The sequence below is a fragment of the Amblyomma mixtum genome, chromosome 9, assembly GCF_055824585.1.
Source record: "Amblyomma mixtum isolate Tamu chromosome 9, ASM5582458v1, whole genome shotgun sequence".
Taxonomy (NCBI): Eukaryota; Metazoa; Arthropoda; class Arachnida; order Ixodida; family Ixodidae; genus Amblyomma; species Amblyomma mixtum.
This window is the reverse complement of record NC_143020.1, coordinates 72,939,939-72,958,689: the sequence shown is the minus strand read 5'-3', so window position 1 is coordinate 72,958,689 and position 18,751 is coordinate 72,939,939. Positions and strand designations below refer to the sequence as shown.

Genomic DNA, 18,751 nt, shown 5'->3' with positions numbered 1-18,751 from the left:
AACCAGGTCTTAAAGATGGGGCCGCAGTTCCAATTTGCAGGCGCGGCAGTAGGCCATATCACCTGAGGCGGGTGACGACTGCCAGTCTGCACGCGGAAAAGAAGGTGCAATCGCAGCTCTATAGTTTAGGAATATTTCACCTTTTAAATGTTCGCGCGCAGATTAGACACATCGACAGTGAAAATACCTTACTGCATACTTACGCACCTCAAATTTTAATTTTATGCTTTAAGAGAAAGGTTCTCACTGAGAGCGTCACCTCAAAGCATATAGCATGCTCCTTCTTGAAGCTACATTCTACGATATGCATGAGCTCAGAATAAATCAAGGATATACGCCATTAGATGATATTCTATGTCGATTTTATCTTCAGTCTAACAGCAGGTTCAGAATAATGAGAAAAACATATTACTTTTGAATTCCGGCTCCTTTTCGCATTTCTTTTTGTAGTTCCGGATGTGCATCGCCCACTTGCCCATTCTGAAAGTTCTCGTAGCGACGGATCTAATGGCAAGTCATGCCACTAACTTCCGCCGCCTTCGTTAGTTACAGATGGGTTCCGCGCCGCGCCGAAGGCACGCAGATTACGCAACGGACACGGCGCTCTCGCGTCGCTCGCAATGAATCTTGAGGGCTGCACGTGTGCCTCTTGAGCTGCAGAAAAAGCGTAGGCTCTTGTGAGTGGCGCGCTTGCTGTGTCCACCACGAGAATAAGAAGAAACAGAAAAAGACCTTATTAATTCGTAAGCATTACTTGCCTCATGCGTATCTTGAGCAGAATGTGTCCGCAGAACCAGAATAAGCAAAACATTCAGGGGGCACTTTGGCTCTCTAAAGTGCTGCAAGGCGAAAGCGTTTCCTGGCGGACTGTTTGTTTATGTTTATTTTTCATATTTTGTTTTTATTATTTTTTATTTTTTGATCTTTTTTCTTATTTTTATTGTTATTATTTTTCCTTCACTTTATTCCTTTTATTTTATTTATGAAACCCATGCATTCACTAGATGTGCCTTTATTCATGCTCGAACCTTGAGCCTTCGTGGCGGAGTGGTAGCGTCTCCGCTTCGAATGCCAAAGGCCCTGGTTCGATTCCCACCCTCGGCGCAGTTTCTTCTTAAGCAGTGACGCCGAAAGGCGGACAAATCTGCCGACGCGTCTGTCGACACCGCTGCCGATGCGTCTGCTAACGACAGCATGAGGCATTAACATGCCTGGCGGTGGGTTTCCAACCAGCCACCCACCGCAGCCGAAGCGGACGCCCGAAGCCACTCGGCCACGTCTACGGTTAACGGTTAACATGTGCGGATCACGAAACCAGGCAACAGAAGCGAAACAGTACCCTATTGAAAATATTGAGCGTGAATTCTGCGTGCCTATCTTTGCGTGTTTATTGCCACGCAAAATGCGACGATTGAACGAGGTCGCAGAACGCGAGACATATTTCACATAATTTGCGCAAGCCGAGCAAGCTCGCAAACGCGAGACATCTCTCACATAAGTGCGCAAGCCGCGTAAGGCTCGTACAGCAGGAGACATCCTCGCGTAATATGCGCAAGCCGGGTGAGGCTTCCAGAATGTCCGAGAGCCAAGGGTGAGTCCCAGAATGTTCAAGAGCCGAGTCTGGCTCACAGAGCACTAGACAGTGTCTAATGGAGTTACCATCATGATACCGATAATACCTTGCATGGCTGCAAGGCTCCTACATCACTGCTCAACACGGTACGCTAATGTACTGCATTAAGGCCTCCTCATCTGTCTGTCACTGCCTCATTCAGCATGCATGTTGTGAGATAACAAGCTTTGCAGAAACGGTGCTTCGTGGGATGGCTCTCATGTGTGTAGCATGCTTGCAAAAGGACATAGATAAGGTCACCTTAACTGGCTTTATTAATGCCACATCCCTCATGATGGGTGCCACACAGTGGCTAAACAATTTCTTCAGTTTCTCCAAGTCCAGCAGGTTGGCGTCTTGATACAGGTTCTCACTATGCAGCACCTGCAAAAAGGTAGGAGTATATGCAAAAAAATTCAGTTAATCTGTTTTCTGGAAATTCCAGAAAAGGGCACAAGTACTTCTTCCATTAATGAACCAATGATGATTTCGAAAAGTTTCAGGTTTGAAATACAGACACTGGAAAACCCGACTCAAGCACGCAGACTGCTCAGCATCAAACCTGCACAAAATCTAATAACCGTGTCACACAGGCATTTTGAAGGCTTTCAAATGGCTATTAACTCAACGGCACTTGAATACAGCTAAATGGGCATTTCCAATAGCCACTGAGTCCCTAGAATAGTGTGGACATCTATTAAGATTTTGAAGGCTTTTCAGTGGTAGAAATTTGCACTCAGACATGGAGCACTCGCAACTATACACTAAGGAATAAAATCAAAGCAATTTAATCGCTGAAAGAATACTCAACATGAAATGTACAACTTATTTCACTAAAAAAAAAGAAGGCTAGCCACAAAACACTGCAGCAAGCATATTATCACTGTTGCCAATAGCACAAATACAATGAATACCACCTTTTCAAAACTGTGTGAGCACTACAACAGCTTCCCAGCAAAATTATCAACTGTGACAGTGGCGCCACAGCAGCTTGGTGCGAGATGATGAAATATCTCTACGGCGATCAAGTATTCTATGTAGCAGTGGCATAACTCCCAAGATGAAGTGCAAATCTCGAAGCTCAATCTCCCACCTTAACTGTTATCTTTAAATACATATTTAAATTCATTGGAGCGTGCTGCAGAAGTAGGTGGTCAGATCATTCGAGAGGATACCTGCAAGGTATCTCAGGAGACGAAAGGTCTGATGAAGAAACGCCAAAGCATGAGGACGTCTAACTTCAGAGATAGAATAGAACTAGGAGAGCTATCGAAGTTATTTATAAGTGCAAGGTAGCCAACATAAGAAAGTTTAACATGGAGAAAACCTAGCATGCTCTAAAGCATGGAGGTAGCCTAAAATCAGTGAAGAGAAAACTAATCACAGGTAAAAACCAGATTTATGCGCTAAAAGACAAAGAGGGCAATGTCATAAGCAATATGGATAAGATAGTTAAAGTAGCCGAAGAGTTCTGCACAAATCGCTACAGTAGTGAATGTAATCAGAACGTTACGGAGAGAGGCAGTAGAGCATAGCAATGGGACATCCCGCCAGTAACGAGGGAGGAAGTAAAGAAAGCCTCAGGAGCAATGCAAAGGGGTAAAGCAGCTGGTGAGGATCAGGTAACAGCAGATTTGTTGAAGAACGAAGGAGAGATTGTGCTAGAGAAACTAGCCACCCTGTACACGCTTGCCTCGTGACCACGAGCGTATCAGGAGCTTGGAAGAATGCGAACATTATTTTAACTCATAAGAAAGAAGATGTCAAGGACTTGAAGATTTACAGACCAATCAGCTTACTATCCATTGTCTACAAGGTATTTACTAAGGTAATCACTAATAGAGTCAGGACAACCTTCGAATTCAATCAACCAAATGATCAGGCAGGCTTTCGTAAAGGATACTCAACAAGAGACCACATTCATGCAATCAATCAGGTGATAGAGAAATGGGCAGAATATAACCAACCCCAATATATAGCCTTCATTGACTACCAGACAGCAATTGACTCGGTGGAACCACAGCTGTCATGCAGGCATTGTGGAATCAGGGTGTAGAAGAGTGTTATGTGAAAATATTGGAAGATATTTATAACGACTGCACAGCTACCATAGTTCTCCATAAGGTCAGCAATAAAATTCCTCTATATTCCGAGTTTTCTAACACCACCATCATTTTTTGGCACCGTGACCATATCATACAAGAATGTGAGACCTACTGCATACCTAAAGAAAATATGTGTGTAAGCCAAGCATCAGCCGTTCTATGCAATAAGAAGTCTAAGTGAAAAAGATTCGATGTAAATTAGAGAAAGCCTTGCCATTTTTGTACTTCTGCTTCTATGACTGCTTGCTGGATTTTTTTCTTTAGTTGGAAGCATTCTTCCATCCCTTATCTCTATACACTATTCCTCTGCCAAATGACTGAGTAACCCAAATAGCAATTCCTAAGTAGGGAGGGGGCCTTCCACAGTGACCACACAGGGGCCTTCAAGTTCTTGCAGCAATCAAAACATCCCTTTGTAACACTGGCCTTGAATGCACCACTATACTTTTGTGGCAGGGCAAATACTTATACAATTTATGTTTTAAAACCACACAGAAATCCACAACTGCCATTATGAAAACAACCTAGTAATGTAACCATAAGCGTACCTGGCCAGCATGATCAGCATGGAAAGGCGCACAGCTTGTGTGCAGCTCCTAAAATGAAAGCAAATTCACATGATTAATTGCAATTTCCACAAAGACATTCTTGAAAAATCATGTTTTTGCACCACTCAGCCTCAAGCCTGCCTTATTGCTCCTGCAGCAATGAGGCAAATCTGAGCACAGCTTGGGGTGAGCTGGTGGTATCACATTACGCACCTGACACTACGTGCATCAATCCATTTGTATGAATGAATTTCAGAATGGCGAAGAAGACACACAGACAGGAAAAAATGGTGGGTGGATGAGATTAAGAAGTTTGTGGGGATACAGTGGCCGCAAGTGGCAAAGGACAGACAAAATTGGAGAGACATGGGAGAGGCTTTGCCCTGCAGTGGGTGTAGTCAGGCTGCTGCTGCTGCTGCTGATGATGATGATGACAGCCTGAGCACACCTACAAAGTAAAACTGTGATCTCGACCCAGCAGCACTTTACTGTGTTGAAAGAGAACAGGTACAATTGAATTACTACATTACCTTGTTATTATCATTAAAAAGTACAGGGCTCTAAGGATTTCCTAATTTACATCGAAACGAATGGGTTACAGTGAACTTTCACGGATTACACTAACAGGCACTGAAAATCCAACACAGCTGCCCAAGAGAATATTAGGCAGCCGCGCTAGCCTTCTTTTGCGCTATGCTACCTGATACCAGATTAAAATTCCAGAGCAATTTACTCATACTCTAGCACTGGGATACGTTATGCCCCAGACTGACGCAGCTGTCTTACTAAAGGCAGAGAAGCTTTCAGTGTGGGTCATGTGTGCTGTGGCGTGAACACATGCACAGCATCGCCTGCTACCATTCAAGTCCTCTGTGTACACAAATGCAGGTGCAATAGAAAACCCACATCCCAAATTTGGCTAGTCTGGTCGGCCAAGCATGGGCCAGCTGATAGCACGAAGCAGCAGGTGCGACACATACCATCATCATCAGCCTGACAAGGCCCACTGCAGGGCAAAGGACTCACCCATGTCTCCACATTAACCCTGTCCTTTGCTAGGTGTGGCCACCATATCCCCGCGAACTTCTTCATCTCAACCGCCCATCTAACTTTCTGCCGCCCCCCTGCTATGCTTGCATTCTTTTGGAATCCACTCCATTACCCTTAAGGACCAGCGGTTATGTTGTCTTCCCATTACAAGCCCCGCCCCGGCCCATTTCTTCCTCTTAATTTCAAGTAGCATGTCATTAACCCGCATTTGTTCCCTCACCCACTCCGCCCCCTTTTGGTCTCTTAATGTTAGACTTATCATTTTTCTTTCCATAGCTCACTTTGCTGTCCTTATCGTTTGGCACGTGTTTTTTTCTTTGTAATAAGGCATAAAGTATTATACACGGATTACCACATGGCATCCTCCTATGACCGCTAAATAATTTATAATCAAATTTCTTTCTCCTGCTGTATTTGTTTCGGTTTCGACAGCTGAATGATGGCTGTGACTTCAAAGCGAGGTTATTGGTCACGTGAGGCATGAAAAACTGCACTACAATTGGTACTTCTGGCTCTTAAGGAATGCTGGCGTCAGCGCTGTAGCGAATTAAAACGATGAAGCAGCGATTATAAGTGCAGTTTTTCCACGCCTCACGTGACCTATAAGCTCTCTTTGATGTCATAGCCATAGTCAAATTGTTCACCGAAACAAGATGGCAGAAAAAGTTGATTATAAATTATTTAGCGGTCTCACACGAATACCAGATGGTGATTCATGCACAGTAGTGTCTTCCGCATCATTATAGAGAAGAAAACATGCCACCAAGATTAGGTGTCTATACTCTTTTAAGCTGAACTCTCTTCATTAGCCTCCACGTTTCTGTCCCAAAAGTGAGAAACATGCAGGCTAAAGAAAAGATTTCAGCTTAAGTACCAAAGTGGCTCTAATCACACGATGAAGCGGAAAAACTCTCGACAATTGAACAGAGAACAAATAGGAATTCCAACAAAATTTTAGATTCTTGTAAGGCTATCAAGCATTTCTGAATATTGTAAACTGCACTTTCACGCATACAGTACGCATGTATGCCAAGCTCACATTCAGTAGCCCTGTTTACCGGCTGTAATTATCACGGTCTGAGCTCAGTTACAGATTTAAAACCAGCCAAAAGATGCAACACAGGAAAAGAGAAGAAAACAGGTTGGACTATCAATTGAATTTTTTGTAAAGGAAAAGAAGGCTCGCATGAAGATGCGCCACACATGACTCACACCAGCGAAAGGCAGGACAACAAATAACTGTCACTGATATACAAGCACGTCATCTAAAAGAGAAAATTCTTTCCGTTGAAGATTGACTAATGGCTTCGCTACTCATACAGCCGTTGCCTTGGAGATATGCATCAAATACCTTACAGATTTGTTTACCACTTCTATACACCACTGAAGTGTCACAGAAATCAGGCGTACATACTGATGGGTCATCTTATGATTTACACTCACGACATTGGCACTGTAGTGCCAGATTAGAAGCTGCCTTCCCCCTAACGAGTTAGTGCTCACTCAGGAACACATTAAAGACACCTGCACATATCCCTGAAGTAGTTTCTTGCACAAGCTAGCGGAATGTGATAAACCACTTCCTGCAAGTCCTGAACCTAGTTTTATGGGATACCATACTGCTATCCCGGTTTTTAACAGCAGTGCAAAGGCCATCAACACAATGATTGGCGCAAAAATTACATTTAATAATTTTCCCGCCACTCGATTTGAACTCATGAAGTCTACACAAAGGACTCCATGATAACCGTTCTGAGGTGAATGGCAGTTCAGCCTAGCCTCTGGAATCTGTGCCAAAAAAAAAAACGGAGTCAGCGCATCGCAATTTACTTCCGAAATCAGCCGGTGCTGATGAAAATTGTATGTTTTGCTTTCTCTGGCTTATAAAGCTCCACTTTCAGAAAAAGTGTCGTCGTTGTGGTTAGGATGCGGAACTTCATCATCACAGGTCAACTTCAGCTTGCCATCAGTGTCCCTTTAATGCCTCAAAGTTGAACAATAGCTCCATTCATAGAGGAGGGCTGTGCATAAATTTCGACTACCAAAGATTCTTTAACATGCACTGACATTGCATAACACACGAGCAAATATGCATTTCGCCTTGTCGAAACGAAGCCACCACAATTCAATGCCGCGTCTTTGGGCTCAGTAGCCGAACACCAATGCAGTAGGCCACAGCAGCAGGTGAAAAACAAAAGAGAGCCCTTAATAGGCAACCTAACTTGCCAAAATCAACATAACGAGGTGTAAGGGTTCGGTAGCGTTCGCGGGGGTCATCAGAATGCGGCTGGGGTGCTCAAAGCGAAGCGTCTCCTTTCTTGGAACGCGGCCGCTCGCGAACGCGCCGGCAGGTATACGGGTGTCCCCCCACCCGCGGTACTGATTCGCACACGTGCTGGCACGGATGTCTATTTGTGTTTGTTTTTGTTTATTTAGTGGTAGAGAGGGTGGTTTTACCTTGTTGAAGCCGGAGGGCTGGACATGCCCTTGAAGAACCAATCATGTTGAGACCGCAGCATGATTGGAAGCTATGGAATGTGGGCCGGGCCTTTAGGGCTTTAAAACCGGGCCCCGGAGCTGGAAGCGGGGTTCTGCGCTAAGGTCAGATGCAACGCATCTTCGGCAACGCCGAGCAGGGGCCTCCCCTAGTATTAGCCAGATCCACCTTTTTGTTGTTTGTCTTTTGCCGTTTAATTTGTCTCGAGTGTCTAAACTTCTATACGCTGTAAATATCTGTACATAAACTTCAGTTATTGCCTTTTTTTTATCCCTGCGTGTCAACTGATCACACGAGCGTCTCTGACGTGGCACCCCTGGTGCGAAGAGCTTCAGTTCGAGTTACCAACCGTCTCTGGCGGTGCACCTGTAGTGCAAAGAAGAAGAAGAACCTGATCTTTACTGGCGCAGTCGACAGGATCCTGCGGCCATCGGAAGACGGCGCAGGAAGAAGACAAGGCAGGGAGAAAGGTGACGACAAGGCGACAGGTCAGCGATCGCGAACGGACCTGCGGAGACACGGCGGCAAGGACGCAAGGACCACGGCAGTAGTCCAGCGACGCGGGACTGCGTCCGGTCAAGGAAGCAGCGCGTCGGGAACTCGACGATCACCGGCGGCGGACCAGCGGCGTGCGACAGCTCATCGCAGCGTCCGGGGAAAGTGGCGGTGGACCCCGACGCCAAGGAGCTGGCAATGCGGATCGACGCATCGAAACCGTGAGTTTCCTTGGCCGCATTGTTCACGTCCCTGTGTTCGAGCCGATAGGACATCTGAGGGGTACGGAAGGCGGTATGGAGAGCTATCCAAGCCTGCCCTCACTTGATGTGAGGTACCAAGTGGAATTAGCGAAGGCGCGCTTAGCGTACTTTCAGGCTGAACTTGCGAAAGTAAATGGAGGAAAGGCGCCACTGTGCGAGGAGAAACCTCAGGATGTTAAGTGCGTCTTGGAGGAATTAGAAGCAAAGCGCCAGCAGCTAGCGCTGGAGCTCGCTGAGCTCAAGGAGTCTAAGAGAGCTAGTGAACTAGCGAGGGACAACTACTCCGAGTCTCGAGAGGTGAGGCCGCCTGTGCTGGAAGACAAAGGAATATACCTGTCAAGCACAGGTCAAGAAAACAGCCAGGCAGAAGAAAAGAGGGAGCCAGCTTTCCACGAAAGTGCAATCTCTCGTGAAGAAAGTATCGTGACGGAACGCAGCGTCGCGGTAGTCGAGGCGGTGAACGCGCACTCCGACGATCCAGCTGCACAAGTTAGCTCAACCCCTAATGAGACCAGGGACGCGGACGCGAGTTCAGGATTGTTGGAAGTCACTCTGACAATTCCGAAAACGCAGTCCCAAGCAAGCTGTGAAAAAGAGCATTTCGTGCAGCAGGAAACGGTCGGTGAGGACAGACGTCAGATCGGCGAGCGAGTGAAAGGAGGAAGTCTGGCGTCGCCGCAACCGCACACTGTGTCGGGTATGGAGCATGAAGTGCCCCGTAGCGTTTCTGGTGGCAAGAGCCCTTCATCCGAGGCAAAGAGCGGAGGTGGGCCTGTTGGGCCGACCGGGCAGAACGCCGCGCAGATGAACGCACCCGGTGTGTGCCCGACCAGGTCAGTTGAGGACCCGGAAAGGTGTGGCGACTTGCCGCAAGGCAAGCCCGGGTCAAGTGACTGTCAGGAAGCTCATGGAGCCTCGGAGTCAGACTATGCCACGGGGCCAGCGGGCGCTGATCAAGCACGGAGCGGCGGTTTCAAAGTTTGCTCGTGCAGTAAAGGTGCAGATGACACCGGGCGAGGTGGAGTGGCAGGAGGCAGGTGCGTGGTTTTCACGCTGAAAGTCGACGCGAGGAACAGTATGTTCCGTGCTAGAGGTCGGCGTATCAAGTGTAGCGAGACTGGCTGTACTGCTATATTTGGACGGGCCAGGGGCTATGCTCTTTACGCACCACGCGTGTCGTACTGGTGTGCCGGAGAGAGAGTGCTCTCAAGTGCGTCGCATGGTCAGAGATTTTCACCTATCGATGACCAGGACGTTTTTGATCCTGGAGGGCACCGTCTTTTCAGTTCACGCCCCGCTGTGGCACCAGCCTGACGAGCATAGTGGCCATTAGGTGTTAATCGTGTCGAATGAGGCACGTGTGGGCTCGAACGCGCACAGGGACGCTCGGTGCGACTAAGGAGGCTCACGTGGCCCATATCAGTGCTACTGAACGCTCTAGTTGTGAGTGTCGGTGTGTGTGTCGAGCAGGACGCGGGTGTGCATGCTGGTGAACTGGGTGCAACGCACCAACTTGGACGCGTGTTACGGCGCACGGCAGGCATGCCACCGTGTGAATTTGTGGAATTTGCTGATGTTGTGTGTGCATTTTGCATTTTGTTTTTGGTTTTGGTTTTGTTGGTGCCAGCGCTGGTGTAGCTGCGGTATGTCACCCACAGGGTGGTTTTGTGACCCGTACCGATCCCTTTGTTATAATTCTAAAAGTGGCATTTGAGCCCTTTGTAGAATCTTGGGAAGGGCGTGTAAGGGTTCGGTAGCGTTCGCGGGGTCATCGGAACGCGGCTGGGGGTGCTCAAAGCGAAGCGTCTCCTTTCTTGGAACGCGGCCGCTCGCGAACGCGCCGGCAGGTATACGGGTGTCCCCCCACCCGCAGTACTGATTCGCACACGTGCTGGCACGGATGTCTATTTGTGTTTGTTTTTATTTTGTGGTGGAGAGAGAGCTCTATTTTACGGCAGCTGGAGGGCTGGCCAGGCTCTTGAAGAACCAATCATGTTGAGAGCACAATATGATTGGAAGCTATGGAATGTGGGCCGGGCCTTTAGGGCTTTAAAACCGGGCCCCGGAGCTGGAAGCGGGGTTCTGGGCTAAGGTGAGATGCAACGCATCTTCGGCCACGCCGAGTAGGGGCCTCCCCTAGTATTAGCCAGATCCACCTTTTTGTTGTTTGTCTTTTGCCGTTTAATTTGTCTCGAGTGTCTAAACTTCTGTACGCTGTAAATATCTGTACATAAACCTCAGTTATTGCCTTTTTTTTATCCCTGCGTGTCAACTGATCACACGAGCGTCTCTGACGTGGCACCCCTGGTGCGAAGAGCTTCAGTTCGAGTTACCAACCGTCTCTGGCGGTGCACCTGTAGTGCAAAGAAGAAGAAGAACCTGATCTTTACTCGAGGGGTCACACAAGTAGCAGTGGACTAGGAAAATAAAAGCTACTTGTGTCGGAAGATGTCTTCAGTGCTTACCTCAAAAGCCTGCTTGCTTGCTGGGCATCCTAGCACCAAGTGAAAGGCTGGCACAGCCATACTGGAGAGCTTGGAAGAGGCATTTCTGGTAAAGCTATGTGGAGATTGCTGCAAGGTAAAAAGACACATTTAACAGCAGCACAGTGCAAAAAATGGACTAGAATCAAGCATGTAAGGCAAAGTGCAAGGCACAAAAAGGAGCCGGTCGCAGAATGGAACACAACTGTTTAACCACATTTCGAAGTGGGCCAGGCAACAAGAAATTCATAACCACGGCAGTCATTCACAACCTAGCCTCAGACGAGACATCACTTGCATATCGATATCCAGCATCGTTTCTACAATACATGCCACCATTCAAAAGAACAGACCACAGCAGGACGATATTTTCAGTAGAAGGCTGGTTTGCTTCAAATTCTGCATGCGTCCCTCAATTTGAAATCTGGCATGATTAGCAATGATTTCACATTCTCACAGGTATGATGAATTAATAGTGCCAATTGCAGAAAAACCACACTTTTTTCTTTAACATCAAATAAGGTATTGGAGAGGTACCTCAGCATATTTAAGTCAAAGTCAGATTTATTTGCGCCATTGGTTATAATCATGAAACAATCAAGTTTATTCTTCGTACATATTAAAGGCTCAATTACCCTTAAATTTCACTGCAACTTCGGGATTTAGGGCAAATGGAGCTAGGGCACCTGTGTGCATTTTGCAGTTGTTTGTACCATTTCAGCTCCGAGCCAAAGTATGAAAAAGCGAATGCCAAAATAGAGGCGAAAAACTTCAGAGCAATTTGTTTTTATCTCACCGTTCTGCTATTCAAGGCTCGACTACACTGGCTCGGCTATAAGTACGAACGCAGCTGGATCATATGGAGCTTCGTACCTTAAATACACAATTTATAAAAGTACAAGTGAAATACAAGTGAAAGAGGAGGAAGCTCAATCCAAACGCATACAGCTGAATCGCAGTCTACGTAGTTAAACTGCTCGAGCGCTGTTACTTCAATTACAGCGTAACATGCGGCGAGAATGTAAAGCCCGGGCCGAAGATCTATTGGTGGGCACATATTCCATTCTCGGCGAGAGATGAATGGCAGTACGGCGGCAGTACGGCGCCGATATCGTGCACCCCGCGATCGGATCAGCTGTGCATATTTGCATGGCATACTGACCATGACCGTGTGACCACTGACACTACACGCGCATTCATGCCCGTGTGCCGCCAGCAAACAACCTTTCAGCGCTGCGTGCTGCCGCGATACGCACTGCGTCTTCGCGTCTCTGTACTAGCTGTGTTGACGTGGCCAGTTGTGCGCAAAGGCTTTGAAATAATGAACAGGTTCGAAGAAAATTAACTTACCCCAGTGATGGAAGCAGCATTTTACTTTTTGGAGCAGATTTCGGAGCAGTAAAAATGCCAGTTTGGAGCAGCCATTGGTGTTTTCGGAGCAGAAAAAATACCAGTTTGGAGCAGCCATTGGTGTTTTCGGAGCAGAAAAAATACCAGTTTGGAGCAACCATTGTTGTTTTTGGAGCAGATGGCGAATAAATTACGCCAGTGTACCTCCCGTGTTGAAAGCATCACTGAAGCGACTGACAATTACAGCTATTTATTATGAAACACACTGTACATTTCACACAACAGTCAACACGAATGACAAGAAATCGACAATTAAGAATGTGAATAGTTACAGATGGTGTGATAAAACAAGTTAAATATTTAAAGCACCAGTTCTTGTGGCAGAAATAGATCAAAGCCAAAAAAGGGGAGCAACATGATGTGAACTAGAAGAAACCACAGTCACTAATGACACTTGCCACAAAAGAAGTAGAAGTTCAGAATCAATCCGAGCCTGAAGTAGTCAGTCACTCAACACATTTCACAATAGTCTGCACGTTACACTCTACGAGCCCGCACTTTTTCTTTTGAAGCTTCAAGCTTGCAGAGAGCACCCGCAAGCCTTTCCTGTCCTTTCTTAAGTAGTTCCTGGCCACTTTCAATGTCATCAAAAGTTTTTGCCTTCATTCCTTTTGCAATCAATGCTTCTGCATTGCAAAGCATCTTTTTTGCTGACTGAATCTCCATTTGCAGGTCCTGCTTTTGACATCCTTTTGTTGAATTTTGGCCATGGTCAAGTTTGCTTCTTTTGGCAGCTGGCTCACACTCAGCAGTCAGTCTTTCTTGGTAGCGTTTATATGACTGTTTCACAGCAGTGAGCATGTCACGTTTGACTGGAATGGTAGAGACGTTCTTGTCATACCTTTTCGCAAATGACTGTATGGCTCGCAATCCATTCACGCTTTCAATAGACAGTTTGCTGCGCTCCTGTAGGATCCGGCGATTTTCACTAAAACCCCTCTCCACATCAGCGTTGCCATGTGAAAGAGAAAGCAGGGCTTTTACAAGCTTTCCTACCAGAGGATATTTAATGCCACCATTTTTGTTCTGTAGGCTGAAGACATGTTGCCATGTGCTGTCAAGTCGTTCACATGAATCAACGCACAGCGCTTCAGATGAAATCAGTGAAAATTCATCCATCAGGGCTGAGACTTCCTTGGGAGCAATCACCTCTGGAACTTGCTGGGCCAAGTTTCGAAATGCCACAGCTGAGCTTTCTTCTTGTGCACTGCTTAGGTCAAGACACCTAAGATCTTTTAACATTGTCAAAGGGCAACCTTGAAAGTAGGTAACCCGCAGACTTCATAAAGAAAGTACGTGCCCCCAGCCTAAACAATTTTTTTTCTTCTGCTGACCAGTTCGTGATGGAGCCCTCTGTGTCCACACCTATCTCAACAACTTCCTTCCAGTTTCCTGGACATTCAACGTCAAGAGATTTCAGCTGTTCCCCTGTCAGGTCACGGTACACATCACTTCGCACGAAACGGCTGAGAACTTTCTTGGTCAGCTGTACCATTTCTTCGTACAGAATGTGGAGTAGAGGTTCAGAGCGCTGGAAAAGTTTCAAGAATCCAACAAAAAGATCTGCGACATTCCTCAGAAAAACTGCCTTTGGGAAGAGGTCTTTCCTGCTGAGACTTTGTCGGAGGCGCTTGTACATTGTGCCAGAAGAGTGAGCCGTTTGCTTCACGTCTAATAGCATGGACTTAAGTGCCGGATACTGCTCAATAAAGCGCTCAAGGGCAGGACCTAGGGTGAGCCAACGTGAATTTACATGCCGAAGGAAGACACTTTCTGGCAGGCCAAGACACTTTTGGTGTGTTTTGAGCACAGCACTTTGAACAGCAGAGTTTTTCAGGTAGTAGTACACATCTAACAAAGTTGATTCCACTTCACTGCCAAACGCTTCAATTCCTTTTGCAAAACTGTTGTGAACTTTGTGCAAACTACACTCTCCTGTGTCTAGCAGTGCAGGATTTACATCTTCCTTAAGCTTTCTTTTCAAACTCTTCATAACATTTGGGCCATCACTGTAGAAGCTCAACATATTCCTTTGAGGAAGGTCTTGGATGCCTTCCTTCACGTGTGCAAGTAAAACATCTGAGGTTGCACTCCCTAAGTGAAATGAACACAAGTGCTCCACCACAACCTGCTTGCAAACTTCAGAAAAGTACCTAACTACAATGTCCAGCTGTTGGCACCGTTGTTCCGGAAGAGGAGTTTCGTCGATTTGGATGGTGTAGTACACACCCGCCTTGTTAAGTTCATCAACAACTGCTCTCTTAAAATATGGCCCAAGGCCATCCGACACTATATACGAGACTTTTTTTCTGCCACACTGAAATTCTTTTGCAACCTTTGAATCTGGAAACATCAGAGGGAAGAGCGAGGTTGCGGTGTCCCCCATGAATATGGTATCCCAGAAACAGCCACACCAAGAACAAAGTAAGTCTCTGCCAATGTGACACGATCTGCTTCAGATACATCCGGTCTTGCGAGAAGGCATGATGTCAACAGAGCTTGAGCAGCAGCAGGCTTCTTCAAAACTCCCAGCTCATTTCTGTGTTGCTTGCAAGCTTCAACGTGTTGCTTATTAGAAGCATGCCGTTTCACAGCATTTACGCCATGTTGTGAGCAGTTTATAACTTTGTTGCAGATAATGCAAGTGGCCTCCTCCTCTTTTGGTCCTGCTCTGCACCACACAGCAATACAGTCACCATTGGCATCCTCTTCATTTAGCACCTGGGCCTTAAACTTGCTTTTCCGCCCTGAAATAATGAAAAAAAAAATTTTTTTTTCAGACTACTGACAATTGACAACTGCTGGCTCGGATTGTAAAATACAAATAGATATACACATATAAGCTTACTTCATGTCAATCCAATACGCGCCAAAGACCTTTAAACTGATGTCTGAATCTGAAATCACACTGTTTCGGCCGCCTGCTACTAGCGAACTACGCGCTCCGTCAGCGCCTATTTGGCCTCGTTTGAAAGCCCGCGCTTTTATTTTCACTTTCTTTTAAGCAACCGCGAGCAACACGCAACATGAAAAATTGTACAAAAATTATACGCAACGTGCGATTCTATTGCGATTTAAACCAAGTGACCAATGCGGTTGTTTTCGATCGGCTAAAATAAAGGCCCGCGCCTGCCACCTGAAGCGTGCTAACCCTAATGTCGTCGAGTAGTTCTCCGTGCCCACTGGTGCGAAAAAGTCTAGGTCTCTGCGTTATTTCGGTCAGAAACGGAAAATGAGTCAGGGTGCAAAGCGTGCTCGTTATGCTGTTCATGCTGCCAACACCGCGTTGCCACAGTACGCGATGGACAACAACAGCGAAGTACCGAGCCTTCGACGTCGCGCAACAACGTCGTGACTGAGGACGTTTCCGCGTGCACAGTGCCGACTCCAGCCGCATAACGATAAACACCGCTACCGTGACTGAAAGAACTGGCGAGACGCGCGCCCGGGAAAAGGTGACGCAATTTCAGTCATATCGCCATCTGACTTGCGCCAGGAACTCAAGAACGTTTAAACGCGGTGTCGATCTTACAAAAGGGTACATAAATCACCCTGAAAAATATTCGAAACTTACCTCTGATCGTTGAAAGCGCCATGTACCCGGTAGCGAACCTGAAGGCAGCCCACAAAGAACACGACTACAGTGCTCTAACACTGGAAACACGACGAACAGCTTGCCAACGTGCGCCGTGTAAACATGGAGGCGGGCGCGGCTTGACCCGGCTACGGCCAAGGCTACAACAGGCTTCCCTGGATTTTCAATAATGATGATATTAGACATGTTTTCGGTTTCTGTGTGGCTTGACGCTTGACGTTTTTTTGCCTTCGTTTTCGCAGCGCCGTTTCGGCGCAGATGCGGCGCAATTACTAATAAAAATGCCTGTTTGGCGCATTTTTCAGCAGCATTTTTCTTTTGGCGCAGTTTGGCGCAATTGGCGCAGCACTTCCATCACTGACTTACCCCCAAGATGCGAGATGTCACCCGGGTAGTGGTCTCCCACCAGCTGCTCCGCCATGGAGGAAATGAGCCCCACCGTCCGCATAGCGTTTCCAGTGAAGGCGCGCAAAGGACGACGCGCTATCCGTCGAGCCCGCTGACGCACGCTATAAACACAGGTTTACTCAGCACCTTACCACGTTTTCGTACATCGCACCAGCGAATTTCACTGCTGTCGGCACATCACATATCGGAAGAGTGACAAATGCTCATGCCAGCGATCGTTCACGCCCTCGGCACCACAAAGGACCACGACAAACGTAGTAACGCTGACCGCGGCCCGCCATGCTGTCCCTCCCCAGACGCTGCGTTCGTTGGCTAGCGCTTCGGCCAGTTCCGGCTTCCTTCGACCCGTTTAGAAAGGCATCGCCTCCAGGCATTCCTCCAGGTCGTCTCTTTCGGGCTCTATGCTTTTGGGCAGTGCGATAGCAAAGAACTAAAACCAAATGAAACTTTCGTTACAAAAATAATTAAGTTCTTGTGCACATATTAGCATTAAAAACTTGAGAAATTTGTGACGCATGGACGCATTAATATGCGTGTCGGTACATTCGTGCGTGCGTGCGTGCGTGAGTGGGATGGTCTAGCTCGTCAAATCCAAAGCCTATCCGACATGCTGCATGGTTTCTGAGATCACCGCCGTGAGCTTCGCTTGTTTTCTCGTGCTGCTGCTGGGCTGTCTTGCGCGCCGCTGTTACTGTGCTGGAATCGCAAAAGAAGAAGGATTACCGGTGTGTGCTGCCGGTGGGCGCGCTCTCATCCAAGAGTAGTAGCAGCTCCCAATTAAGCGATCCGTCGGGGCATATGTGCTATGGATGTCTGGTCGACAACGATAATGAGGTCAGCAGTGCGGTGCCGTCGTTTGATGAGTCGAACCTTTCGGCCTATTGCACTGCTAACTTCGTTGCAAAAATGCCTGGCTCATAAGCAGCGACAGTGGCCATTGTTTCTGTGGTGTGTTTCGATTACAAGACGGCGCCCTTCTACAGTGTGGCTTCCTTGGAAACTTAGTCGGCGGTGTGCCTGCAACACCTGTCGCTGTCAGCTCAAACTGACCGCCTGCGAGCGCTGCCTTCTTTTGCGATGTGAACGGTGACGGGACACTTACTGCCTGTGGCCGGAGCTTATAGCAAAAGCGAAGAGTGTTTTGTGTGAAGGTTTGACGAAGTGCGTGTGTCAGTCTGGACCCTTAGCAAGTCATACGAGATGCGACATGCAAAAGTGGTCCACCAGTCGCTTCAGCAGAAAGGAGTGCGGATGTTTTTTACGTTACTTCAATCGAGAACTGCCCATGCAAATATTTCAACTCGTCCCTTGCCTAAACAGCATAGTAAAGAAGCTAAAGCAACAAAACTGCTGTTTCCATGCTGTATATTGATTCCGCACTCGTGCTAGAGGTGGGAAATATGTAGTAGTTATTGGCGGAGTTACAGCCTGTGAAGCACGTGCAGCTTCCTGTAATTGCAGGTTAGGATATGTGCCTTACTTGGTATTGACTTTGTAACCAGACATAGCCATCTGTCAACTAAAAGAAATTTTCTTGCTATAGGATTCTGCAGCATTATGTATGCTTCTGGACACTGAATACCGGGTGCGTCACCTCTCTTGAAAGCACTCAGATTTGTGTACTTATCAGTACGTTTGAGATGAGAAAATTTTATCAGCTTCTTTTCTTTATTTTATAATTAGCTACACAGCATGTCGCAAAAAAAAATGTTTTAAGGAAAAGTATTTCAGTTTAGAGTAGAACAGTTCAACAAAGTTGTTTTGGGCATTCTGGTAACTTCAAGATGGTATCTGATGGTTGCATACAGACGCGCAAGTCAAACCTCAAAGGGCATCAAACTTAACAGTACCGCTGAGCTTATCCTTTCGTGCTTTTTATGTGTGTGTAGATCACCTGGGGAAGTTCAGTATTGGATGTTGGATTTCATAGTTCTGCTACAACTTTTATCTTCCTTTCTACACATGAAACATGACTGAACTCGATTACATTCCCCAAGCAAATACCTGACGCCTTACAAGCGTTCCTTACTGTGCACAGTTGTCCCAGTGCATTATATCCACTCATGTGCAGCACACTGTTGTGTTGCTCTTGGTCTCCGAATGTGACTCTCAGCAATATGACGGAATAATAGCACATCCAGATGGTCTTTGTGGTAGTGCAAATTTCAAAACAGATTGAAGAAGAATGAAGAGTGTGATACTTCGTCATGCATCATGCAATGCTGGTGCTAATCAGGCAACATGTGTGGTATATATACTTCGCACATTTGAGATTCATTGGATTT

The 18,751-nt window shown here is 46.8% G+C and overlaps 1 protein-coding gene and 1 pseudogene across 3 annotated transcripts; both read right to left on the bottom strand.

Annotated features, from left to right (window-relative positions):
• Nucleotides 1-1,342: 1,342 nt before the first annotated feature.
• On the bottom strand, nt 1,343-17,889 carry LOC149329706 (uncharacterized). Of its 2 annotated transcripts, XM_089560414.1 has the most exons (4): nt 16,425-17,889; nt 11,036-11,143; nt 4,266-4,313; nt 1,343-1,996 (listed from the first exon to the last, which is right to left on the bottom strand). In XM_089560414.1, exons 2-4 carry the CDS (start codon nt 11,093-11,095, stop codon nt 1,772-1,774), a joined length of 333 nt encoding a protein of 110 aa, XP_089416540.1. In that variant the 5' UTR covers nt 11,096-11,143; nt 16,425-17,889; the 3' UTR covers nt 1,343-1,771. The 2 variants fall into 2 exon arrangements, with proteins under 2 accessions (XP_089416540.1, XP_089416539.1); XM_089560413.1 differs by lacking the exon at nt 16,425-17,889 and having other exon boundaries at nt 11,036-12,400.
• On the bottom strand, nt 12,638-16,109 carry LOC149329707 (uncharacterized; annotated as a pseudogene). Its single transcript, XR_016285596.1, has 2 exons — nt 16,038-16,109; nt 12,638-15,210 (listed from the first exon to the last, which is right to left on the bottom strand). The product of XR_016285596.1 is annotated as an uncharacterized LOC149329707 (transcript).
• Nucleotides 17,890-18,751: the final 862 nt, after the last annotated feature.

What these genes read in the sequence shown, in the direction of transcription:
- LOC149329706 (XM_089560413.1), bottom strand. Translation starts at nt 11,164, where the DNA reads ATGTGTCTTTTTACCTTGCAGCAATCTCCACATAGCTTTACCAGAAAT. An exon ending in CAAGCAAGCAGGCTTTTGAG is followed by an intron (nt 4,314 to 11,035) that starts GTAAGCACTGAA and finishes CTTTCATTTTAG; the next exon opens with GAGCTGCACACAAGCTGTGC. An exon ending in ATGCTGATCATGCTGGCCAG is followed by an intron (nt 1,997 to 4,265) that starts GTACGCTTATGG and finishes ACCTTTTTGCAG; the next exon opens with GTGCTGCATAGTGAGAACCT.